The 17,965-nt window shown below is 41.7% G+C and overlaps 3 protein-coding genes across 3 annotated transcripts; 1 reads left to right on the forward strand and 2 right to left on the reverse strand.

The window, feature by feature from the left end:
* The first annotated feature begins 269 nt into the window (after nt 1–269).
* Nucleotides 270–6,562, forward strand: tmem43 (transmembrane protein 43). The gene is made up of 12 exons (XM_075461048.1): nt 270–374; nt 1,138–1,284; nt 1,447–1,581; nt 3,431–3,525; nt 3,620–3,669; nt 3,784–3,853; nt 3,940–4,010; nt 4,094–4,221; nt 4,341–4,415; nt 5,049–5,150; nt 5,294–5,411; nt 5,497–6,562. Exons 1-12 carry the CDS (start codon nt 303–305, stop codon nt 5,697–5,699), a joined length of 1,266 nt encoding a protein of 421 aa, XP_075317163.1. The 5' UTR covers nt 270–302; the 3' UTR covers nt 5,700–6,562.
* A 385-nt stretch (nt 6,563–6,947) lies between these two features.
* Nucleotides 6,948–12,473, reverse strand: LOC142377193 (rho-related GTP-binding protein RhoA-B). Its single transcript, XM_075461049.1, has 5 exons — nt 12,374–12,473; nt 11,295–11,452; nt 10,192–10,312; nt 7,785–7,915; nt 6,948–7,694 (listed from the first exon to the last, which is right to left on the reverse strand). The coding sequence occupies exons 2-5, from the start codon at nt 11,448–11,450 to the stop codon at nt 7,521–7,523; spliced, it is 582 nt and encodes a 193-aa protein (XP_075317164.1). The 5' UTR covers nt 11,451–11,452; nt 12,374–12,473; the 3' UTR covers nt 6,948–7,520.
* Nucleotides 12,474–15,025: 2,552 nt separating this feature from the next.
* LOC142377823 (cytokine-inducible SH2-containing protein-like) lies at nt 15,026–17,166 on the reverse strand. The gene is made up of 3 exons (XM_075462149.1): nt 16,932–17,166; nt 16,102–16,270; nt 15,026–15,893 (listed from the first exon to the last, which is right to left on the reverse strand). Exons 2-3 carry the CDS (start codon nt 16,238–16,240, stop codon nt 15,394–15,396), a joined length of 639 nt encoding a protein of 212 aa, XP_075318264.1. The 5' UTR covers nt 16,241–16,270; nt 16,932–17,166; the 3' UTR covers nt 15,026–15,393.
* Between the last annotated feature and the right edge of the window lie 799 nt (nt 17,167–17,965).

The raw sequence follows: 17,965 nt of genomic DNA on the forward strand, positions 1-17,965 counted from the left end.
TCGAATAACACTGAAGCAGTCAATTAAAGTAGGATACAAGCAGACAACAGCGCTAATCTTATTACATGTACATATAGTTCTTGATTAAATATTTATTTTACATATATATATTTAAGACTGTTTTTGTTCCTATCAGTTGGGCAGTAATTTATTAACGTAACAGTTTATGGACACAAGCTGTTCAGTTTCAACCGTCCTGTTTTTAAAAATAAAACAATAAAAAACTTCATTACCCATGATTCCTCATTGTCTCGGGATACGCCCTGTGAGAGTGAAAAACGGACCATACAAAGTAGCCGTTTATGTGCCAGTTTGCTAGCATCTTCGTGACTGCAGAGCTGAAGAAGTCAGTAATAATGTCGTCAGGACAAACAGTGAGTGGCCTCAGTTACCCTGTGTCGTTTTACTTTATAAACGACAGTTCTTTACATTTTTGGAGTTTCCACTTAGCAAAGTCGTAGCACTTTAACGACCTTATTATTCAGCTTAACTTCTATTTAGCATGTAACTTTTTTAAATTAATATTAGTCATTCTGCTCATCGTTTGTCTCGTTTTTTGAATACTCTAGATATTTCAGAGATGGTGACGCTAATCCTATAATTGCAGTATTATGTCAAGATGTTAAGTTATAGTTTACTAATACGCCTTCTCATTTAGACATTAGATTTAGGAAGTGCAAAAGGTGTGTCGGCGTTTCACGCCCAAATATGTTCACTCCACTAGTGTTGTTTCATTTTGTTAGACGCTCTATGTTTACTGGAAAATGATCGGTGTATAGTTTGTTTGATAATTATAATTTTAAAAAATTAGGAATCATAAAAGTTTTAATTGGCCTATGCAGGTTGATTGAATCATTCACTATTTCGGTGACATAAGTACAATTATCCGAGCTGCATCTGAGGACTGCCATTGCTATTTATGGCCTTTGAATTAAGAAAGTCTAAAGTAGATTTTTAATTTGTTATTTAAAGTTACAACGGCATGCATTTGTGCTGCTGTAAGTCACTGTAAGGGGGTGCAACTCTCTCTTGCTCTCTTACAGGAGTCAGAAATTATGTTTGTAAAAGAAGTCCTATCTTTTTTGTTAGTCATTGTTGTTGTTTTTTGGAGCATTGAGCTGTTGTTGTTTGCTTCAGTTTTCAGGTAATGACCAAGACCAACACAAACGTGTGACTGTAAAATCCAACCCTGGATTCCTGGAGCGACTGGGTGACACAACAGGAGGAACTGTTGTTGGCGTGGGACTGTTTTTCCTGTCGATTTATGTTCTCTTCACCAATGAGGTGTGAAACAGTCACTGAGCGGGGGAAACGGTTACCTCTGAGTGTCTCACATAGGAGCTGTCAAACATGCTAATCGTATACTTGTTTAATGATTATTTTTGCATATTGATTTTACAGCAGATTAAGTAGAGGTTCTTTCTCTGTTGCTGCTTGTGTCCTCAGGGACGAGCTCTACAAACGGCATCCTCCCTGGACGAAGGCCTTTCTCAGGTTGTATCATTGGGGTCTTACTCCAGCTTCGACCTGCAGAACGACAACCGTTTAGTTCACCTGTCTGCACAGCTGCGTACTTTGCAGGTTGGCTGTCTTCCATGCCATTTTTAGCCATGTTTGAACACCTCCTTTTATTAGCACATTGGCTGTGACTTCATCACGAATTAGCTGGGATTATCTTACTAAATTTACACCATTTGACCACAACAAAGTCAATGGGCCTCATGCAAGAACATTTTCAGATTTTTATTCTAAATTTCTCTCACTTTTTTCGTACGAAGGTCTCGTACAAACACGCCACGTCAGATTCAACAAACGCTCAACAGACGCTCTAAACTTCGGAAAAAGTGTGAAAACAACCTGCGCAAATGATGAATGCCACCCGTGCGTATTTAAGTGCACGTGCACAAGGATAGTAAATTTGCATACTCCACGCCAAAAATTATACCATATACTCTCTCCTTTGCCAGGAAGTGTTGAGTGTTGAGTCATGAGAATGTCATCAAGGCGCAAAAATAACAACTTTAGGGTCTCTGAAAGGTTTCCGTGACCAAAAGGACCTGGACGTGTGGTGGAATTGGGTTTGATCGGCGTGTTTCTCTCTGGAGTTGTGGCTCTCGCAAGCTGCATATTTACATATACAGTCAAATTAACCTTCAATTAGTGCATAATTTAAGTCAAACAGAATAATGTCAGAATCATTATGGGGTATGATGTATATATTTATTTATGTTTGCTTCAAAGTAATTAAATATACAATCCATTAGTCAAGCAAACTTGATTCGACTATTTTACGAAACTCCTACAACAGCTCGTAAATTCTATTCGTACCTGAAAGAAAACGTAAAATACGAAAAGATTGGTGAATGCTCAAATTCTCTTAAATCACTCGTACGCACGACTTAAGAAAAAATCTGTGCGTACGAACGGTTGTTGCATGAGGCCCAATGTCGGTGAAGTGAGCAAAATGGCCATATCTCTAAAGCAATGTATTTGTATTGTTTCATGTATTGTTCTTTGAATGCAGTATTTAGTGCTTACTATCGAAAGTATCTGAACTGGTTTGGTCCGATCCAACGGAGGAGTCACTGTGGCATAAATGACCTAAGGCGTCATCGTTGCCTATAAAAGAAATGTTTAAAGTTCACATGCTGACATCTTAAAGTGGAGCTAAAGGGGCCGACTTGCCCCCTTAAGTCTTGGGATCTCAATCCAGTAGTGATTCTGTGGGATGGTCCTCTTCATGTAGCCTTCAGAGGCCCTGTTGAGTCATGGCCTGCATGAGTCGGAGCTGTTTTAGTGACACAAGGGGAATATGTGCAAAGCAGGTGGTTTTATTGTTTTGGCTGATTGTTGAATAATGGGCAAAAAAAAAGAGATTACAATAAAGAACTTTCATAGATTCGTTTGAGGCAGTTTAAGAGCACCTTTATCAGAATGATCGATATTTTCCACCCGGAGGTGCATTAAGGCGCTTTTTCTTTTCTTTTTTTAAGTTTTAGAAAATTTCTACGGTGTGGTTATCAGTTGATTTGCTGAGATAAACAGTTGGTGGCGCCAGTTGTCCAGTTGTGTGCCATAAAGTTTAAAGTGATGCAATTGAAAGAGCCTCAGAGAGTAAATTATATATGTGTATTATACATATGTATTTGTATGATAAGTATTACTAATATAAACTTGTATTTTTAGTGGAAGCTTCCTTTTTTTGTCTGTGGTGTAGATGAAGTTCCCCTTGGTTTTAAGCTACAAATGTCTTCATGACCTGATATTTAGTTTTATGTTCACTGAGTCAGCTCTGACATTTGCTTTGTACGTTTTCTTTGACCTTCTGTCTCGTTGCTTTCAGTCTTGTTTTGTTGAGACCAAATGGGTCATATGCAGTTTACAAGTTCTCAGTTGAGCGACTTGTTTATGTGCACCTGTGTCTCTGTAGCCCCTGCATGACCCCAACTACAGAGTGGCGGTGCAGGCAGTGAAGCTGAGGAGGCAGGTGGAGATGTATCAGTGGGTGGAGTACAGTGAGAGCAGGTGAGTGTGTGGCCTGCGTGTCAGCTGTGAGGGTCGAGTGTTGATATGTTCGGGAGACCACGGCATTGCTAAAATTGAGTGCAATTTATTTTAGGGACTACCAAGAGAACGGGCAAACCAAAAGCGAAACGACGTACACGTACAGTGAGTGTTTCCTTCTTATTATCGACTCCTGCAGTCTTTAGTATCCACGTGAACTGTTTGACTGGTTGAAGCTACGCCCTCTGATGAGAAGCCGTTCTGACTCCTTTTCTCCAGACACAGAATGGAAATCGGAGCTGGTCAACAGTCGAAATTTTGATCGGGAAATTGGTCATCAGAACCCAAGGTTATATTTGAAAATGTCCTCTCTTTTTGTGCGTTTTTATGTGTGTGTGGTCGGTGTATTTTGACTTTATCGTTCGTATATCTCAGTGCCATGGCAGTTGAAAGCGTGACAGTGGTGGCACCTGAAGTTCGAGTAGGACCTTTTATGCTGTCCGAAGGTATTTGTTTGTACAAAGATGCACAGATGCCACATTTAGAAGCCGATTACTATTCCAACGGTTGGTTTCTTGCTCATCTGCAGGCCTCGTGGAGCAGATTAGCAACTTTAAGACACTGAGTTTGAGGGATTTTCCAGTCTTTGAACTGAACCCTTTTCTCTCCATCGATGACGATTATTTCTATCACACTCAATACCCACGCAGGCCAGAGGTGAGCATCCAGAGGTGAACTTCTGTCCTACATATTCAGTGCTGCTCTTTTTGTTTCATCTATTCCACACCAAGGCAAATGTTCCCTTTTAATTCACGTTTGTGTGCTTACCTCATGAGGTTGGGGATGTGCGCGTGAGATTCTCCTTCGCTGGACTGAGTGGCGAGAACTCTCACCTCGGCCCGCCTCAAACCGTGGGTGCTCCGGACGACCTTCTCCAGTGTCCATAATCCTCAAAATAACATATTGGTCAATAACTGACTTCAAACATAATATGAGTACTTTGAACCCTTCACAGTGACGGGTTCTGATGGGTGTTTTATGCTGTATTGGGCGTTATTTTACATAGTTTTTTATTTTAATATTTCTTGACTGTTTGATGTGTCTTGGAAACTTAGAATAAGTTCATTTTCTTCAAAAATCGTGGTTGCTTTCATGTAAAAATATCATGACATCAAATGGCTCAAGGGTTGCCAACAAGTCAGTTGGCGTAAGACAGGTTTATCTTTTTCTACGTTAGCTGCTCAAACAGGTGACGACAGTCTGTATATTGTTCACATGTAATTGAACTATTTCCTTAATCTCAACGACCCATCCTCGTATCACTTTATCGTCCAACAAACGATTCGATACAAAATGAACCACAATGTCAGAGGCAGAGAATGAACTGGAGAGCCGCTGCCTAATAAATGACTGATTCAATCACAGAAATTTGTTTTCCCATTGATTTTAATTTCAAATAACTTAATGGACTGTTTTAGCACTAATTTACTTAAGTTCCTAGAGTGCAAGTACTGTTTGAAAACAAAGGTTGTTTCTGTTTTCAGGTCAGTATTGTAGCCAAGCAAAGAGGGGAGGGTCTGATTCCCTTTAAAACCAGGTCAGGAGACATCCTGGAGCTCCTCTATCTGGAGGAGCTCTCTGCAGAGGTCAGTGTGATTTCATTTGTTAGTTTTACAACTTCATCCCTTGATGCTTTATAACAGCCTATGTCTGGTTTGTATTGTCTGAATAAAGCATATTGGTCCCACGTGGTTTACATCCGGCAATGCGGCTGTATTTATTTCTGCAGGAGGTGTTTGCAAAGGAACATCAGTCCAACAGCATGAAGACGTGGGGACTCAGGGCTGCAGGCTGGGCCCTCATGTGCCTTAGTATTCAGCTGACCATGCGCATCATCTACACACTGGGTGAGCCAACATTGCTGGTGTACGGCCACATCATACATTGATTTGATCCCTTTGTTCATGCTCCCCGTTTGTCACGTGCTTGCAGTGGACTGGGTTCCCGTCCTCAGAGAGCTGGTGTCCGTCGGCCTGAAGATCTTCGCCCTGTGCGTTTCCAGCTCGCTGTCGCTGCTCGTCATCGGAGCGGGTTGGCTGTTTTACCGACCGTTGGTGGCAGTGGCTCTGGCGGCGCTAGCTGTGCTCCCGGTGTTTTTGACCCACTCTCGACTTCCAGCCAAGAAGAATGAATGACTATTGAAGTGAGGATTGGAAGAACTTTCAGCTGCCCGACTATAACCATCAGAGGTGTGAAACAGGGTTCAGCGTTGTCCAAATTTCCCGTATTAAGCGACAAGCGGGGGGGTTGGGTCATTTCTACGGGGGGTAGTGAAGAAGTTTTGAGGTACAAAAAGAAACCATTTGACATAAGTGGAAGATTACCGTTGCCTTCAGTTATCATCTGATGTGGCCTTTCGTATGGGCATCCAAGCATGAAAATCTTCTGTGCTCTCAGGGAGCAACATATTAACGAAGAGTTAACTCATTCATAATGTAAGCTTCTCCAAAGTGTCTCCCCTCTGTCACATCTTTTGATGGTGAATGTAGATTTACTTTTCTAAGGCTAACGCACTGGCAGAGAGGCCCGCAGCGAACCGTATTAGAAGTCAAATCAGACTATCGATGTTAGTTTGAGTGTTTTGTTCAACTGTGGCCCTTTAACGCTTTGTTCTTCATGCAAATCAAGAGACCAAAGAAAGGTATCATCGCAGCCTCCATAGCAGCAGGATTTATTGAATTTATTGGTTGTATGTATTAGACTTGTATTAGACTTAGTTTTATCAAGAAATTTCAGGAAATCTAACAACGGCAAGGGTGGATATTACACAATTATCCCTGAAAAGACTGTTAAAAGTGTGAAAAGGTTCTCTAACTGAACAGATATGTTAGTGATCAATGTGTGCGAGAATCCGCCTGGCTTGTGTTTATTGTATAGCTCATCAGGAGATTGTTCATAGCTTGAAAAAAAATGTACGTCTTCCAAGTCATTTAGGAATGAAATTATGTGACAAATATCTGGGTTTGAAGGTGAAATAAAGCACTTTTTTCTGTTTGTAGATGCGAGACGTTTTGAGACTAGCCGAACACAGAGAGAGACCAAAGGAGTGTAAATCAGAAACAGCAGTTTGTCCTGACTGATGAATATAATCTTATTTGTTTATTGACTAGTTTAAGGGCTCATCAAAAGTTTTCTCCTATAAAAATCCATCTGTCAGGCTCCGCCGAGGAGACAACAATCAAAAAATGGCTCGTATTTATCTGCAATGCCCACCATGTCTCCTAACCCAGGACCCTGACCCCAACTCTTTAATGCACACGCAAAAAGAGCTCAACCTGGCCAATCGAACACTTCTGCATGTTCCCTGCGTTACATTTGTGTTCTGCGTGGAAGCTGGACTACATCTCCCTGGTTGTTGAATGACTCTCGTACGAGTGACGCAATTTATCAAGATTCTGACAAAGTAATTTATTACACAAAACATTTGCATTTTAGCAAAATGAGTTTCCAGTCTCATATTGTGCATGTGATCGTAATGCACCTTGGATTTATCTACGTGTAGGCCCACACACAAATTTCAACTTCACGTGTTCATCAATTTGTTGGAATAATTAAAGGAATACAGGTCACAGTGTGCAGGTACCTCACCCTCGTTGGCTGTGGACACATTCCTAAGATCAGCAGGCAGGGCTTAAGCACTTAACTGTAGTTGGCAGGTATGACACGACGGGTCCCCTGGCTGATCTTTTCAATTACGTACATGTTAAAGGAGGTTTCGTTATGGTAAATTTTACTTATGTTAAAAGTACAAAAAAGTATTTCCCATAACCTCAAAAATTGAATACTGACAGAACCTGACTACTTTTGCTTAAGACAAAACAGTAAAAGCATTACACCTTTTGTAAAAACAGGGGAAAACAGTCTTTTGTGTGGATGTGTCGGGGGAGGGGAGGGGTTGGATTGACCTAATTCTCCATCTTCTTTCCCCCTGCAGGAAGCAGTCCCCATGCCCCTGTTTACAGTAGGATGCATTTATTGCTCTTCTTTCCCCGCCTGGCCTGTAGTGCGGCCCTGGTGGCCATCTCGAACACTTCCCTCACACCATCCTTTGTCTTTGCAGAGCACTCCATGTATCCAAAGGCACTGATCCTGTTAGCCATGTCCCGACCGTCCTCTGGTTTCACTGGTTCCTTAAAAAAGAGCCAAGAGGAGCTTTTAGAAAAAAAACATGGATAGTTTTGTGGCGCACTCACATGTTTCTGCACCGTCTGAAGTTTTACCTGTTTCATTTTGGCAAGTTCTCTCCGAGTGTGCTCGTCGTTACGCAGGTCCTTTTTATTCCCCACCAGTATGATGGGAACGTTGGGGCAGAAGTGCTTCACCTCGGGGGTCCACTTCTCAGGGATGTTCTCTGAATGAGACGACAAAACGCAGCAACAGTCAGACCAGAGACACGCGGCCTTAGGGGCACAGCAACTAGCAAAAGTGATAATGGAATAAGTTTGCCATCAAAGTAGAATTCATGAATTGGTTTGTAACACACCAGAAAGCAGTGAAAGATTGTTTACTATGCATTTTGATCAAATGCAGCCCTGTCTGTAAACTGATCAATTCTTTAGTTAAAGGAATGGTTCGGCGTAAAATGATAATTTGAGCATCACATGGTCATGCCACATAATTTATATGGGTGATGAGCCTTTCTCCGAAAGACCGCGGCATTCCGAAGTTGGCTATTTTGAAGTGTTTTGTTAGAAACGCAGCCAAAGCAACTAGACGGGGCCAATTTGGAAAATATAAGAAATCGGTTGTTTTTCCGCGATAAACAAGCTCAAAAGCGCTACATACTTCTTACTTTTCCAATTCGGTAGATCTACATATTGTTTGAAACATTGTAGGAAACCACAAATAAGGGATAACGGTGTAACAGCATAAGAACTGCATATTTTGTCGCTGCGTTTGCTTTTGCCTAGAATAAAAAACGTGGCACACGGCTATGCAATGTAAAACAAAACAAAAAAACTCATCTTTGTCTATTAGCGACACAAAATGTCTTTTAGATGACAAACAGGTGTTTTCATCCGGCATATCTGTGCCTAACAGTTCCCACTCCTGGCAACAGAAGCTCTCCTCCTCCGACGGCATCACCTCGCAGCACTCGCAGCTACACCACCATGTACCTCCAGTACGCGACCGAGCAGAAGCGCCCACTGACGCTCGCTCCGCACATCTCTGTTGTTCCTCCCGTTCCCGCAACTCCTCGTCTGTATATTCGGGCTCAAACAAGTATGGTTGGCCTTCAAACGCAAATGGCTCGTCTTCGAAAAAATTATGGTCGTCTTCTGCCATATTTGCGTCTCAGCCTCCCTTTGATAACTTGAAGCAGTGGGCCTACATCCGGGTCAGACTAGGAGTTGGAACTACCGGTGATGCCTCAAAAAACACAAGCCAGTGAAAGGCTGTGTGGTCCCATGAACTTCTCTGTGCCTCGGTTTGCTTGACGAGGCCTTTGTTATGACACAGCTGAAGTATGTAGCGCTTTTGAACTTGTTTATCGCGGAAAAACAACCGATTTCTTATTTTCCAAATTGGCCCCGTACAGTTGCTTTGGCTGCGTTTCTAACAAAACACTTCTAAATAGCCAACTTCGGAATGCCGCGTTCTTTCGGAGAAAGGCTCATCACCCATATAAATTATGTGGCATGACCATGTGATGCTCAAATTATCATTTTACACCGAACCATTCCTTTAATGCAGCTTTAGACTGTAGGCGAGATGAAGAAATCTAGTCCAGTGAATGAGGACATATATAAATATCCGTCTTTGGCATTTCAACACGCCACAGATTTTCTGGGGAAAGTCCAGACAGTTTGGCCCTGAGGTTCTCCATTGTCGCTGTTCGCCTGTGGATGTCACAGCAGACGTTTGTGTGCTGGAGATGCTCTCCGACAGCAGGAAATACAAGGAGAGCGTTTGGACAGAACAGAAGAACACCACGGAAATCTGTGTTTACTATACAGCTCGTCGGAAATGGCGAATGAGGATCCCCGACGACTGTCACATCCATAACATACGCGTATCAACACATCCAGTATATTGTTGAGTGAGTTCAAAGCTAAAACAACCTTTCTAAAAACGAAGCACACACGTGCTCGGTAAGGATTGGAAGCTTTACTACCATCAACGTCGTCCTATGAAGATTTTAAATCAGAGATCTGGCTGGAAAATCTGGAGTGAATGTTGCGGACGCTGGTGTTTCAGGGCTTCATGTGTGGTAACGGCTTTAGATGGGAAAAAACCTTGTTGCTACACGATTTGCTTACATTTCAAAATATCTTATCTTAATAAATATATATATGCACTCCTTCGGATAATAAATGTAAAGAAGATGCATCACTGACTGATACATAATCAGACCGCAGCAAACAAGATTCTCCACGCTGTGCTCGTTCCCTTATTAGATTAATGATTCACTTCTGTTTCTTATGAAATCATTGGGGCCATTTTCAAAATCCTAAACTATTCCGACTGTTTTCAAGTTGAAACCAAACGCAAACAGTTTTCCTCTCAACTCAAAGCTTTTGAGTGCAACAAAGGTCAAATGACCAAATTATGGATTTAGTGACATTAGAAGTTACAAATGAGCCACAAACATAGTCGGAGCTTTGTGTTGTTTTTTTTTTTTCTTACCAAGACTGTCGGGGCTGTCGATGGAGAAGCACATGAGAATGACATCGGTGTCTGGATAGGAGAGTGGGCGCAGTCTGTCATAGTCCTCCTGACCTGCTGTGTCCCAGAGCGCTAACTCGACCTGCCAAAAAAAGTTTGAGTTATCGAACAGAATACGTGAGAAAATTCGGTCTGACGTTGGGGGAACGCATGCACGCATCTGTCCTGTGCATCTCTTTGGATCTGGTGCACAAAAAAAAAACTAAAATATGACCAGGTTTCAAGTTGACCGTTCATTGCACATGAAACCTTACATTTGGTTAAAACCAGGCAGTTGCTCATTATCGGTGACTTAAACAAAACAAAAAAAAAACACATTCAAAATATGAGCTTTTTAACATTAGAAACTGGTATTCAGACATAAACTCCTGCCACAACCTTCAACCTTAATGTTGTTACAGATTGATGGTAAGTGTTGATTACAGAGATCACAGAGATGGATAGTTTTATTCAATAAAGGTACTCTAATAAATATTATTTTTATTATAATAAGAATAAAATAGTTGACAGTGCTGCATAGATGGATAACATTTAGTTTTAGGGACTAGACTCAAATTTTATACCTGGAATTCAGACCTAAATCAAATAGTTGTTTGTGCTTGAGGAAAAGAAGCCCAGATGAACAGATCTGGGTTTTGAAAAAAGATAATTTTTCAACAGGATAAGTTGTTCAGTGGTCATTTTGTGTTGCTGCTGATTAAAACTCATTCGGGAAAGGGAGGGGGGGGGCATAAATCCCCTGACGCAGAACAGACCTATATACTGGATGCATATGTTTTCAGACAAAGCGGCTTCATTTATGCGTCTCACATTTGATTTTCTTAACACAAACACACCGTATGTAAACAGTCTGCCCACACTAAATACATACTTTGCTAAAAGCTCTCATTCTGTCCAGACCCTCAAGATAAGTAGGCCTACGCTTCATTTGAACGAATCAACCCCTCGCCTGCAGCCCACGAGGAATGAAATGGAAGCAACACAACCAACAAACGGCTGTTGCACGTGGATGCAAAAGTTTCCGTTTCTCGTCTGAGATGTGAGAAGAAGTGAATGATCAATACCTGTTTGCTATCTACTTCAATGTCGGCAACGTAGTTCTCGAACACAGTGGGCACATAGACTTCAGGAAACTGGTCCTTGCTGAAAACAATGAGCAGACAGGTCTTCCCACAGGCTCCATCTCCCACTATGACCAGCTTTTTCCTGATTGCCGCCATAGCTGCAGACAAGGGAAAGAAAACAGGAGACGTTACAACATGAGAACACTTTATCTATTACAGGGCGGGTCACTTTCGTTGTACTTACTGTGTAACTTACTGACACTACGCCTATGGGAAATGATGAGCAGCCAACCACCTTCAGTTGTGTTGACACAACCCCAAACCCGTTTAAAAAGCAACACCCTAGGCTAACTATTTAGCTTTCCGTGACAACATAAACACCACGGCTGTTTATAGCCCCCCCTGTCAACTGTGAAGTGCACACAGAGCGACACATGGCTGAGAGCCTACGTCTTATTAGTCGATTTCGGACAGAACTAGTCGTCAGACTGGAGGCCTCCTTCCATGATGATACATTTCCGCTCCAGCATCTATGACCCACCTCGGCTCGACTAATTATTGCGTTAATCCCACATCAGTATAAATTACTGGCCAACTTCACAGCAACGTGCAACTACGAATCACTGCAGCGCTGGCTGACCTTGATTTTAACCAGCCGGGAGGATGTTTTGTTTACTAAAGACTTCACGGTTGCTACCGCGGCTAACCAGCTAGCGCGAAACGGAAGATGTAGTTTCCGTCCCGTATATAATGTTGAGACGTTTTTCGACTAATATTCCTGATAGAATAGAACTGGATATCACATGTGTAGCACCACAACTGTGCGTTTGTTTCCGTTCTGACTACACCACCAAACCCAGTTTTCTTTTTAGTCGCAAACCGGCAGAGCTAGCCGGCTTAGCTTAGCATAACGGAAGTCAATGCGAGTTTTATCGGTCAGTTAGCTCCGTGGCTAACCTCAGCAGATTATGGAATAAAAAAAATGTATAGACAAAAAACATAAATAGCGGCGTGCCTTGTGATAAACAAATTGAGTAAGAGAATGCGACCACTTTACTTGTAAAATACCACACACTTACCGAGTGATTGGCTAAAAAATCTGTTCAAACGAAGTCAAAGTAGCGCTTTGTTAGCCTCCGTCGCTGCTGCCTGCCTGCGCTGCTGGAGGATTAACAGGAGGGAAGTGAGGGGGTGGGGACTGGATAACAATACTGTACCAAACTCACAAATGATTCTGTCTGAATACTCAATATTAAATAATAATGATGACTGTAACAATCAAGATGATGATAAAATGGCGATGATAATAGCTGTAGCTGTGTGCCGTATAATTGACCACCTTAAGTAATAATATTATTATTAATATGACTTATTATTAAGACTATTACTCATTATACTCATTTCTCCCACAGCCTGAACCCAACACATGGATGTGGCGCTGCTTCAGATTTGTATATGTAGATCGGTGAAGGGTCAAATGTTGAAAACATTGGATGTAACAACAAGCCTCACAAATGTTTTCTTTCCAACTCCAAACCTCTCAAACTGTTTTCAATGAAAGCAAAATTGACCTTAAAACAGAAAGTACTGAACTTTGAAAACAGTACAAAAACTTAACTGAACAAACTACATGTGTACTGCGCACGTTCAACTTGAGGAAGTCTGTTACTTTTGTCGATCGGAGGCAACAGAAAATGGAAAATGATGGTCTCACATTTTCTGAGTAGCTATAAAATCTTCCCTGTCCATAAATCATGGATACATTGTTGTTCAATAGATACATTATTGTGCACTCAGTTTTAAAGTGCCATACTAATAATGTTGAGGAGTAATAGTCAGTAATAGTCTGTTTAGACAAATAACATGAAACAAAATGAATTGCTGGGCTCGTGTTGACCCTCCTTTTCTGTGCATGTTTGATGTTGTTTATGACAAACTAACCCAGTTTTCTATCTTGCAGTATTTTAGTTTTTCCAAAATGAAAATACAATAGAATTAATTTTGTTATCTATACCATGATAACTATTGGTATTAAGTAAAATAGACTCTTATCATAGAAGCCATTGACACACTGGGACTCATCAAAGTAGGGAAAGGCACAAGTGTTCCCAATAAGCAGCACGGAACAGCTGAATGGAGTAGTCATCATTTACAGTTGTGGTTTTCCTGCCGTGACGTCTAAACATGTCCTCTATGAAAAGGCTTCTCTTTATCAGCTAGATCAACAACGGTCTTACTCCAACATCAAGATCAAGCGTGGTTAGTAGGCTCCCTGTCCGAAGCCCCAAAGTGAATGTTGAGAACAGACCGATGCCGTCATGTTGGCGTGTGCTACTTATAGCACGTGTTCCTTTTTCCCCCCTAAGGCGTTCTTGGCTTTACTAAACTGGTGAAAATTGATTAGTTATTGTTATCATTTAGGTTTATCTTACAGAATATAATTAATTATTATAGTTTGATTTTTACAATTATCATCGTTTGATTTTACAATTATCATAGTTTGATTTTACGCAGACTGAAGACCGATAAGTAACACCACCTTACTTAGCTACATTAAAATACTTACACATCAAAGCAACTTCGATTCGAACTAATTATGATGCACACACAACCCAGACAATTATGACTGATTTTTTTCTTCTTCTTCCATTTGATGTTTGAGCATCAACTGTAAATAATCAGCAAGAAGAAGCGTTGATTTGAACAACAGAAATCTGACAGAGATCTTGTTGTGAAACGTGTTCTGGTGAGGCTGATCATTTAACTGTAGACTGAGAAATTATTTTCAGACAAGCAGGGAAAGGCAAAACCCCACGTTTGGTTCTCAGTCAGCGCAGTGGTGTATTAATAACTGCAGCTCTTACTCTAATCCTGATAAGAGGCTTTCTCAGTGGTGCTCAGTCCGAGCTCGTGGAAATGAACTCAGATGCGTTTCCATGAAAACAGCAATGCCTCACAATCATATCTACATTGAAGTGACAAGTCATTAACACCAAGGAAAATAGGTTTATTTCTCTGAAATCCAAGGGCAAGTTTGATCCCTTTCTAAGAATAAAAAAACAATTTGCGCACAGACGTCCTTTATCTGTTGCAGTGATCCACGAGCAGGGCTTGATGCTCGTACCGAAATGATAATGAACGGGAGTGAGGTTCCACTTCTCATAAGAAAGACTTCTGATATTAGATCAGGAATTTTGCTCGTAAAATAAATAGAAAATATTCACTGTACCAAACTCTTTCTTTTTATCTTTAAAAAAGACTTGCAAACTAGTGGCTTATCAATGTTCGCTCAGATTTTGAAATTCTAATCGTCACGCGATTGGATTGATATATGTCCGAGTAAACCTTAGACAACCAGGAAGGAAAGAGTCGCTCTCACAATCCACGTGAGAGTATAATTACCACAACCTGTGCTGTATGAAGACAGAAACGACAAAGTAAAATGATGTGGAGAGATGCTCTGCTGCATTTCTGTGATATCAAGATGAGTACAGTTGTGCCCAGAAGTTAAATGTGTTATATTGGATTACTGTTTGCTGAACTGTAAATAATCATGTCCATTGATTTCATGAAGTATGAATAAACTCACTGTTCAACACTTTTTTCAAACACCGCTCTTCTAATAAGTTCTAAAGGCCAGAAAATAGATATTTTAAGACTCGAAACCCAAATGATTTCTACTCTTACCTCTGCAGGAATGACAGAGCAGCCAGCCGCTGCCTTTTCAAGGATTTATCATTTACAGATTGGCTGCTTTATTGGAAAACCACAGGTTTACCATCGGCCCTCGCTGATGGTGGTAAATCGGACATCAAATATAAAGAAAACAACATCTTACATATTGGCATTGCACATTTCACAGTAGCTGAGGCAAACATATAAAGATAATTTAAACAAATCTCTGTTGTGCTGGAGTAAGACTGAGCTCATTCATGAGCAGTGATGTCACACTGAGGTTTATTGTGCTTGAACCATTACAGTCTTCTCCCCCTGGCCGTCCTCTGTTGCGCGGGGTCTAACACTGTCCCAGATTCCCAGCATGTGGTCACGGAGAGTGACCCTGACCATGTTCCTGTCTCTCTGTTCCCCTCAGAGGTCCTCATATAGAAAACGGGTAGTTCTGCAGGAAGCGCAGCAGGGGCTTTGGGAGAGACAGCTGGTCGGGGCAGTTTGTGTGTTTGTTGATGGTGAGGCGTGTCAGGTGCTGCAAAGAAGGAAAACCCTGCGAGCTGTGCAAAGGGTGCACCAGCTTTAGAGGGACTCCGCCGTTTTTGGCTGCATGCCGTGCAGTGTCAGACTTTGTTTGGGGGTGAATTGCTGCCAGGTCCTGTGGTGTTTGGCCTGAGACGGTGTAGTGCTGGACCAGGCTGAGCACATCAGGGAAGGACTGCAGGTGAGGAAGGCCAGGTGAAATGGAGTCCAGCCAGAAACAGCCCCTGTTGTACTCTATGCGCACGCTGGTAGGTCCACAGCGAGTCTTCACTGACAGGGCCAGCATGTACTGAGGGTGAGTGCTGTCCCGCACCAGGAATGTGCCTTCAGACTTTGTCAGGAGAGCTTCCCGAGCTTCAGTCGCTGAGATGGAGCCCCAGTACCAACCTGTCAAACGACAAATATTTCAAACATCAGCTTTCATTTTTTCCACAAATATTTGTGTGAATACAGTCACATGGATGGGGTTAATGGAAATGTTTTGATCGGTTTGGCGCTGTCCATGACATCGCGTTGGGGCGATGTAAAGAACTCAGATCAATCCACCCTCACGTATCAAATAAATTATGTGAACTGGATGCAACTGCTGGTGTACCTGAGGTTTGTAGGTACTGGAAGGTGGTGGTGATGCAGCGGAGGTCCTCGGCTGGATCCCAGGGTAGAGGCAAAGGATGTGGGCAGCAGGAACCTCCTTGTTCCCCATGATGCAAAATGGATACTGACCGGGCTACCATTTCTGACGTGCAGCAGGCCTGTCAAAGTTCCTGTTTATGATGGAATAATGAGAAAAATGTCACACAAGATTCGCCAGCAAATCTATTCTCAGTCATCAAAATCTTTGGAGTCTACAATATTTCAAGTTCACACTGATGAACGCTTATATTTGCTTATTCATTTTTTTCAGAGAAAGCTGTGAAAATGTTCATGTCATCAGTAATATTTGTAGAATTTCATTTGAAATCACTACACAATTACTGAAAAGATGACTTTGATTCCCCAAAATGCGCAACATGCTCAAAACTAAGCAAACCAAAACAAAGGCAAAGGGAAAAGAAAGGCATTATGCAATTTATCCTGTATTTTTTATAAGAAAAAACGAGAATACAATGGCTCAAAATAAGAATAAATAAATAAATTCCAGTAATTAATTTGTTTATGTGGTGCCAGATTGCTGCTCTCTGTGGAATCAGCTGGACACAAATGACAAAAATGCACATATTTGCGCGCACACACAAGCTAGAACATGGACTTCAACGTATAACAAAGAGTAATAAATCATTAACAGTGTGATATGTGTGATATAAGTGATATAAGTTATATGTAAAGCAGTATTACACCACAGGCAATAAAAAGAAGAAAGATATATATTAAAAAAAAAAACTTAAATGCCCATAAACACTAAAGAAACGTTTGAAATAACCTTACCTCAAATCAACACAATTCAACACGATTGCAACCATTAAAAAAGCGGGCCCATAAATGCTCACAATAAATGTCTAATGGTGACAGCAGCCAGAAGAAGAAGGGCAGATCCGTGTGTTCTGCAGCTGGTCAAACGGCGTCTGAAGCGGAGTGTGAGCTCTTTGTAAAGTACACAGGGAGCAGCTCAGACCAGGCGCACGGACGGATTCCCGGAATCTGTTTCCAGGAAAGGTTTTGTGTTTCAGCGCCCGCAGTGACAGAAAGGTTGCAACCGGCAGCATCCCGACGCCGCGGCAGCGCAGCGCAAACACTGCTTCCTGTCCAGGTTTCACGATAAGATCAAACCGGGACTTTACGTTCGTGACACATTCTGGACACCTGCTTCAATGCGTCGCCTCACAGCGAGAAGGTTTTTGGTTAAAATCCTCCCACAGTCTAAAAACGTACATGATAGATTAATTGGTGACTCTAAGGGGACTCTTGGGAGCGCGCATGGTTGCTTGTCCCAATTATTTATGCGTTAGCCCTGCGATGGACAGGCGACACATCCAGGGTGTACCCTGCCTTTTGCCCGATGGGGGCAATTGGAATATTGGAATCAGTGGGTATGCAAAATGATTGACTGATTGAGCAATTTAAAAGTATTTCAGGGTTCCCATCACACCATCTTTGAATGAGCACAGATTCCTTTGTACACATGTATCAAAAAGCCTTCACTGTGAGGTGCCACATGAAGAGATGGACCGTGTACAACACAACAAGCATTGACCACTGTCATCAGATGATCTTATTCTATTTGCTGATAGGATGTTTGCACTCAATGAGCTGAATACTGGCTGATACTGATGTCAGGCCGGCAAAATCTGTGCATTTCTAACAACTTCATGATTTCACACTGTTTCACAAATCGCTTGTGTTTATATGTTATCATTATTCTTTCAGATGTTTTTTCTTGATAATGCTCCATTATTAACACTCCACGCGGGGCTAAATTAGACAGCGACCACTCTGGTCTGTCATCCTAACGCGGTTGTTCA

This window comes from Odontesthes bonariensis, chromosome 3 (assembly GCF_027942865.1).
Source record: "Odontesthes bonariensis isolate fOdoBon6 chromosome 3, fOdoBon6.hap1, whole genome shotgun sequence".
Classification (NCBI taxonomy): Eukaryota; Metazoa; Chordata; class Actinopteri; order Atheriniformes; family Atherinopsidae; genus Odontesthes; species Odontesthes bonariensis.

What these genes read in the sequence shown, in the direction of transcription:
- LOC142377823 (XM_075462149.1), bottom strand. Translation starts at nt 16,240, where the DNA reads ATGGTAGCCCGGTCAGTATCCATTTTGCATCATGGGGAACAAGGAGGT. An exon ending in CCAGTACCTACAAACCTCAG is followed by an intron (nt 15,894 to 16,101) that starts GTACACCAGCAG and finishes GTCGTTTGACAG; the next exon opens with GTTGGTACTGGGGCTCCATC.
- tmem43 (XM_075461048.1), top strand. Translation starts at nt 303, where the DNA reads ATGTGCCAGTTTGCTAGCATCTTCGTGACTGCAGAGCTGAAGAAGTCA. An exon ending in CGAAACGACGTACACGTACA is followed by an intron (nt 3,670 to 3,783) that starts GTGAGTGTTTCC and finishes CCTTTTCTCCAG; the next exon opens with ACACAGAATGGAAATCGGAG. An exon ending in GCGCATCATCTACACACTGG is followed by an intron (nt 5,412 to 5,496) that starts GTGAGCCAACAT and finishes ACGTGCTTGCAG; the next exon opens with TGGACTGGGTTCCCGTCCTC.
- LOC142377193 (XM_075461049.1), bottom strand. Translation starts at nt 11,450, where the DNA reads ATGGCGGCAATCAGGAAAAAGCTGGTCATAGTGGGAGATGGAGCCTGT. An exon ending in TTGAAGTAGATAGCAAACAG is followed by an intron (nt 10,313 to 11,294) that starts GTATTGATCATT and finishes TTTTTTTGGCAG; the next exon opens with GTCGAGTTAGCGCTCTGGGA. An exon ending in CGACAGCCCCGACAGTCTTG is followed by an intron (nt 7,916 to 10,191) that starts GTAAGAAAAAAA and finishes CGTCTCATTCAG; the next exon opens with AGAACATCCCTGAGAAGTGG.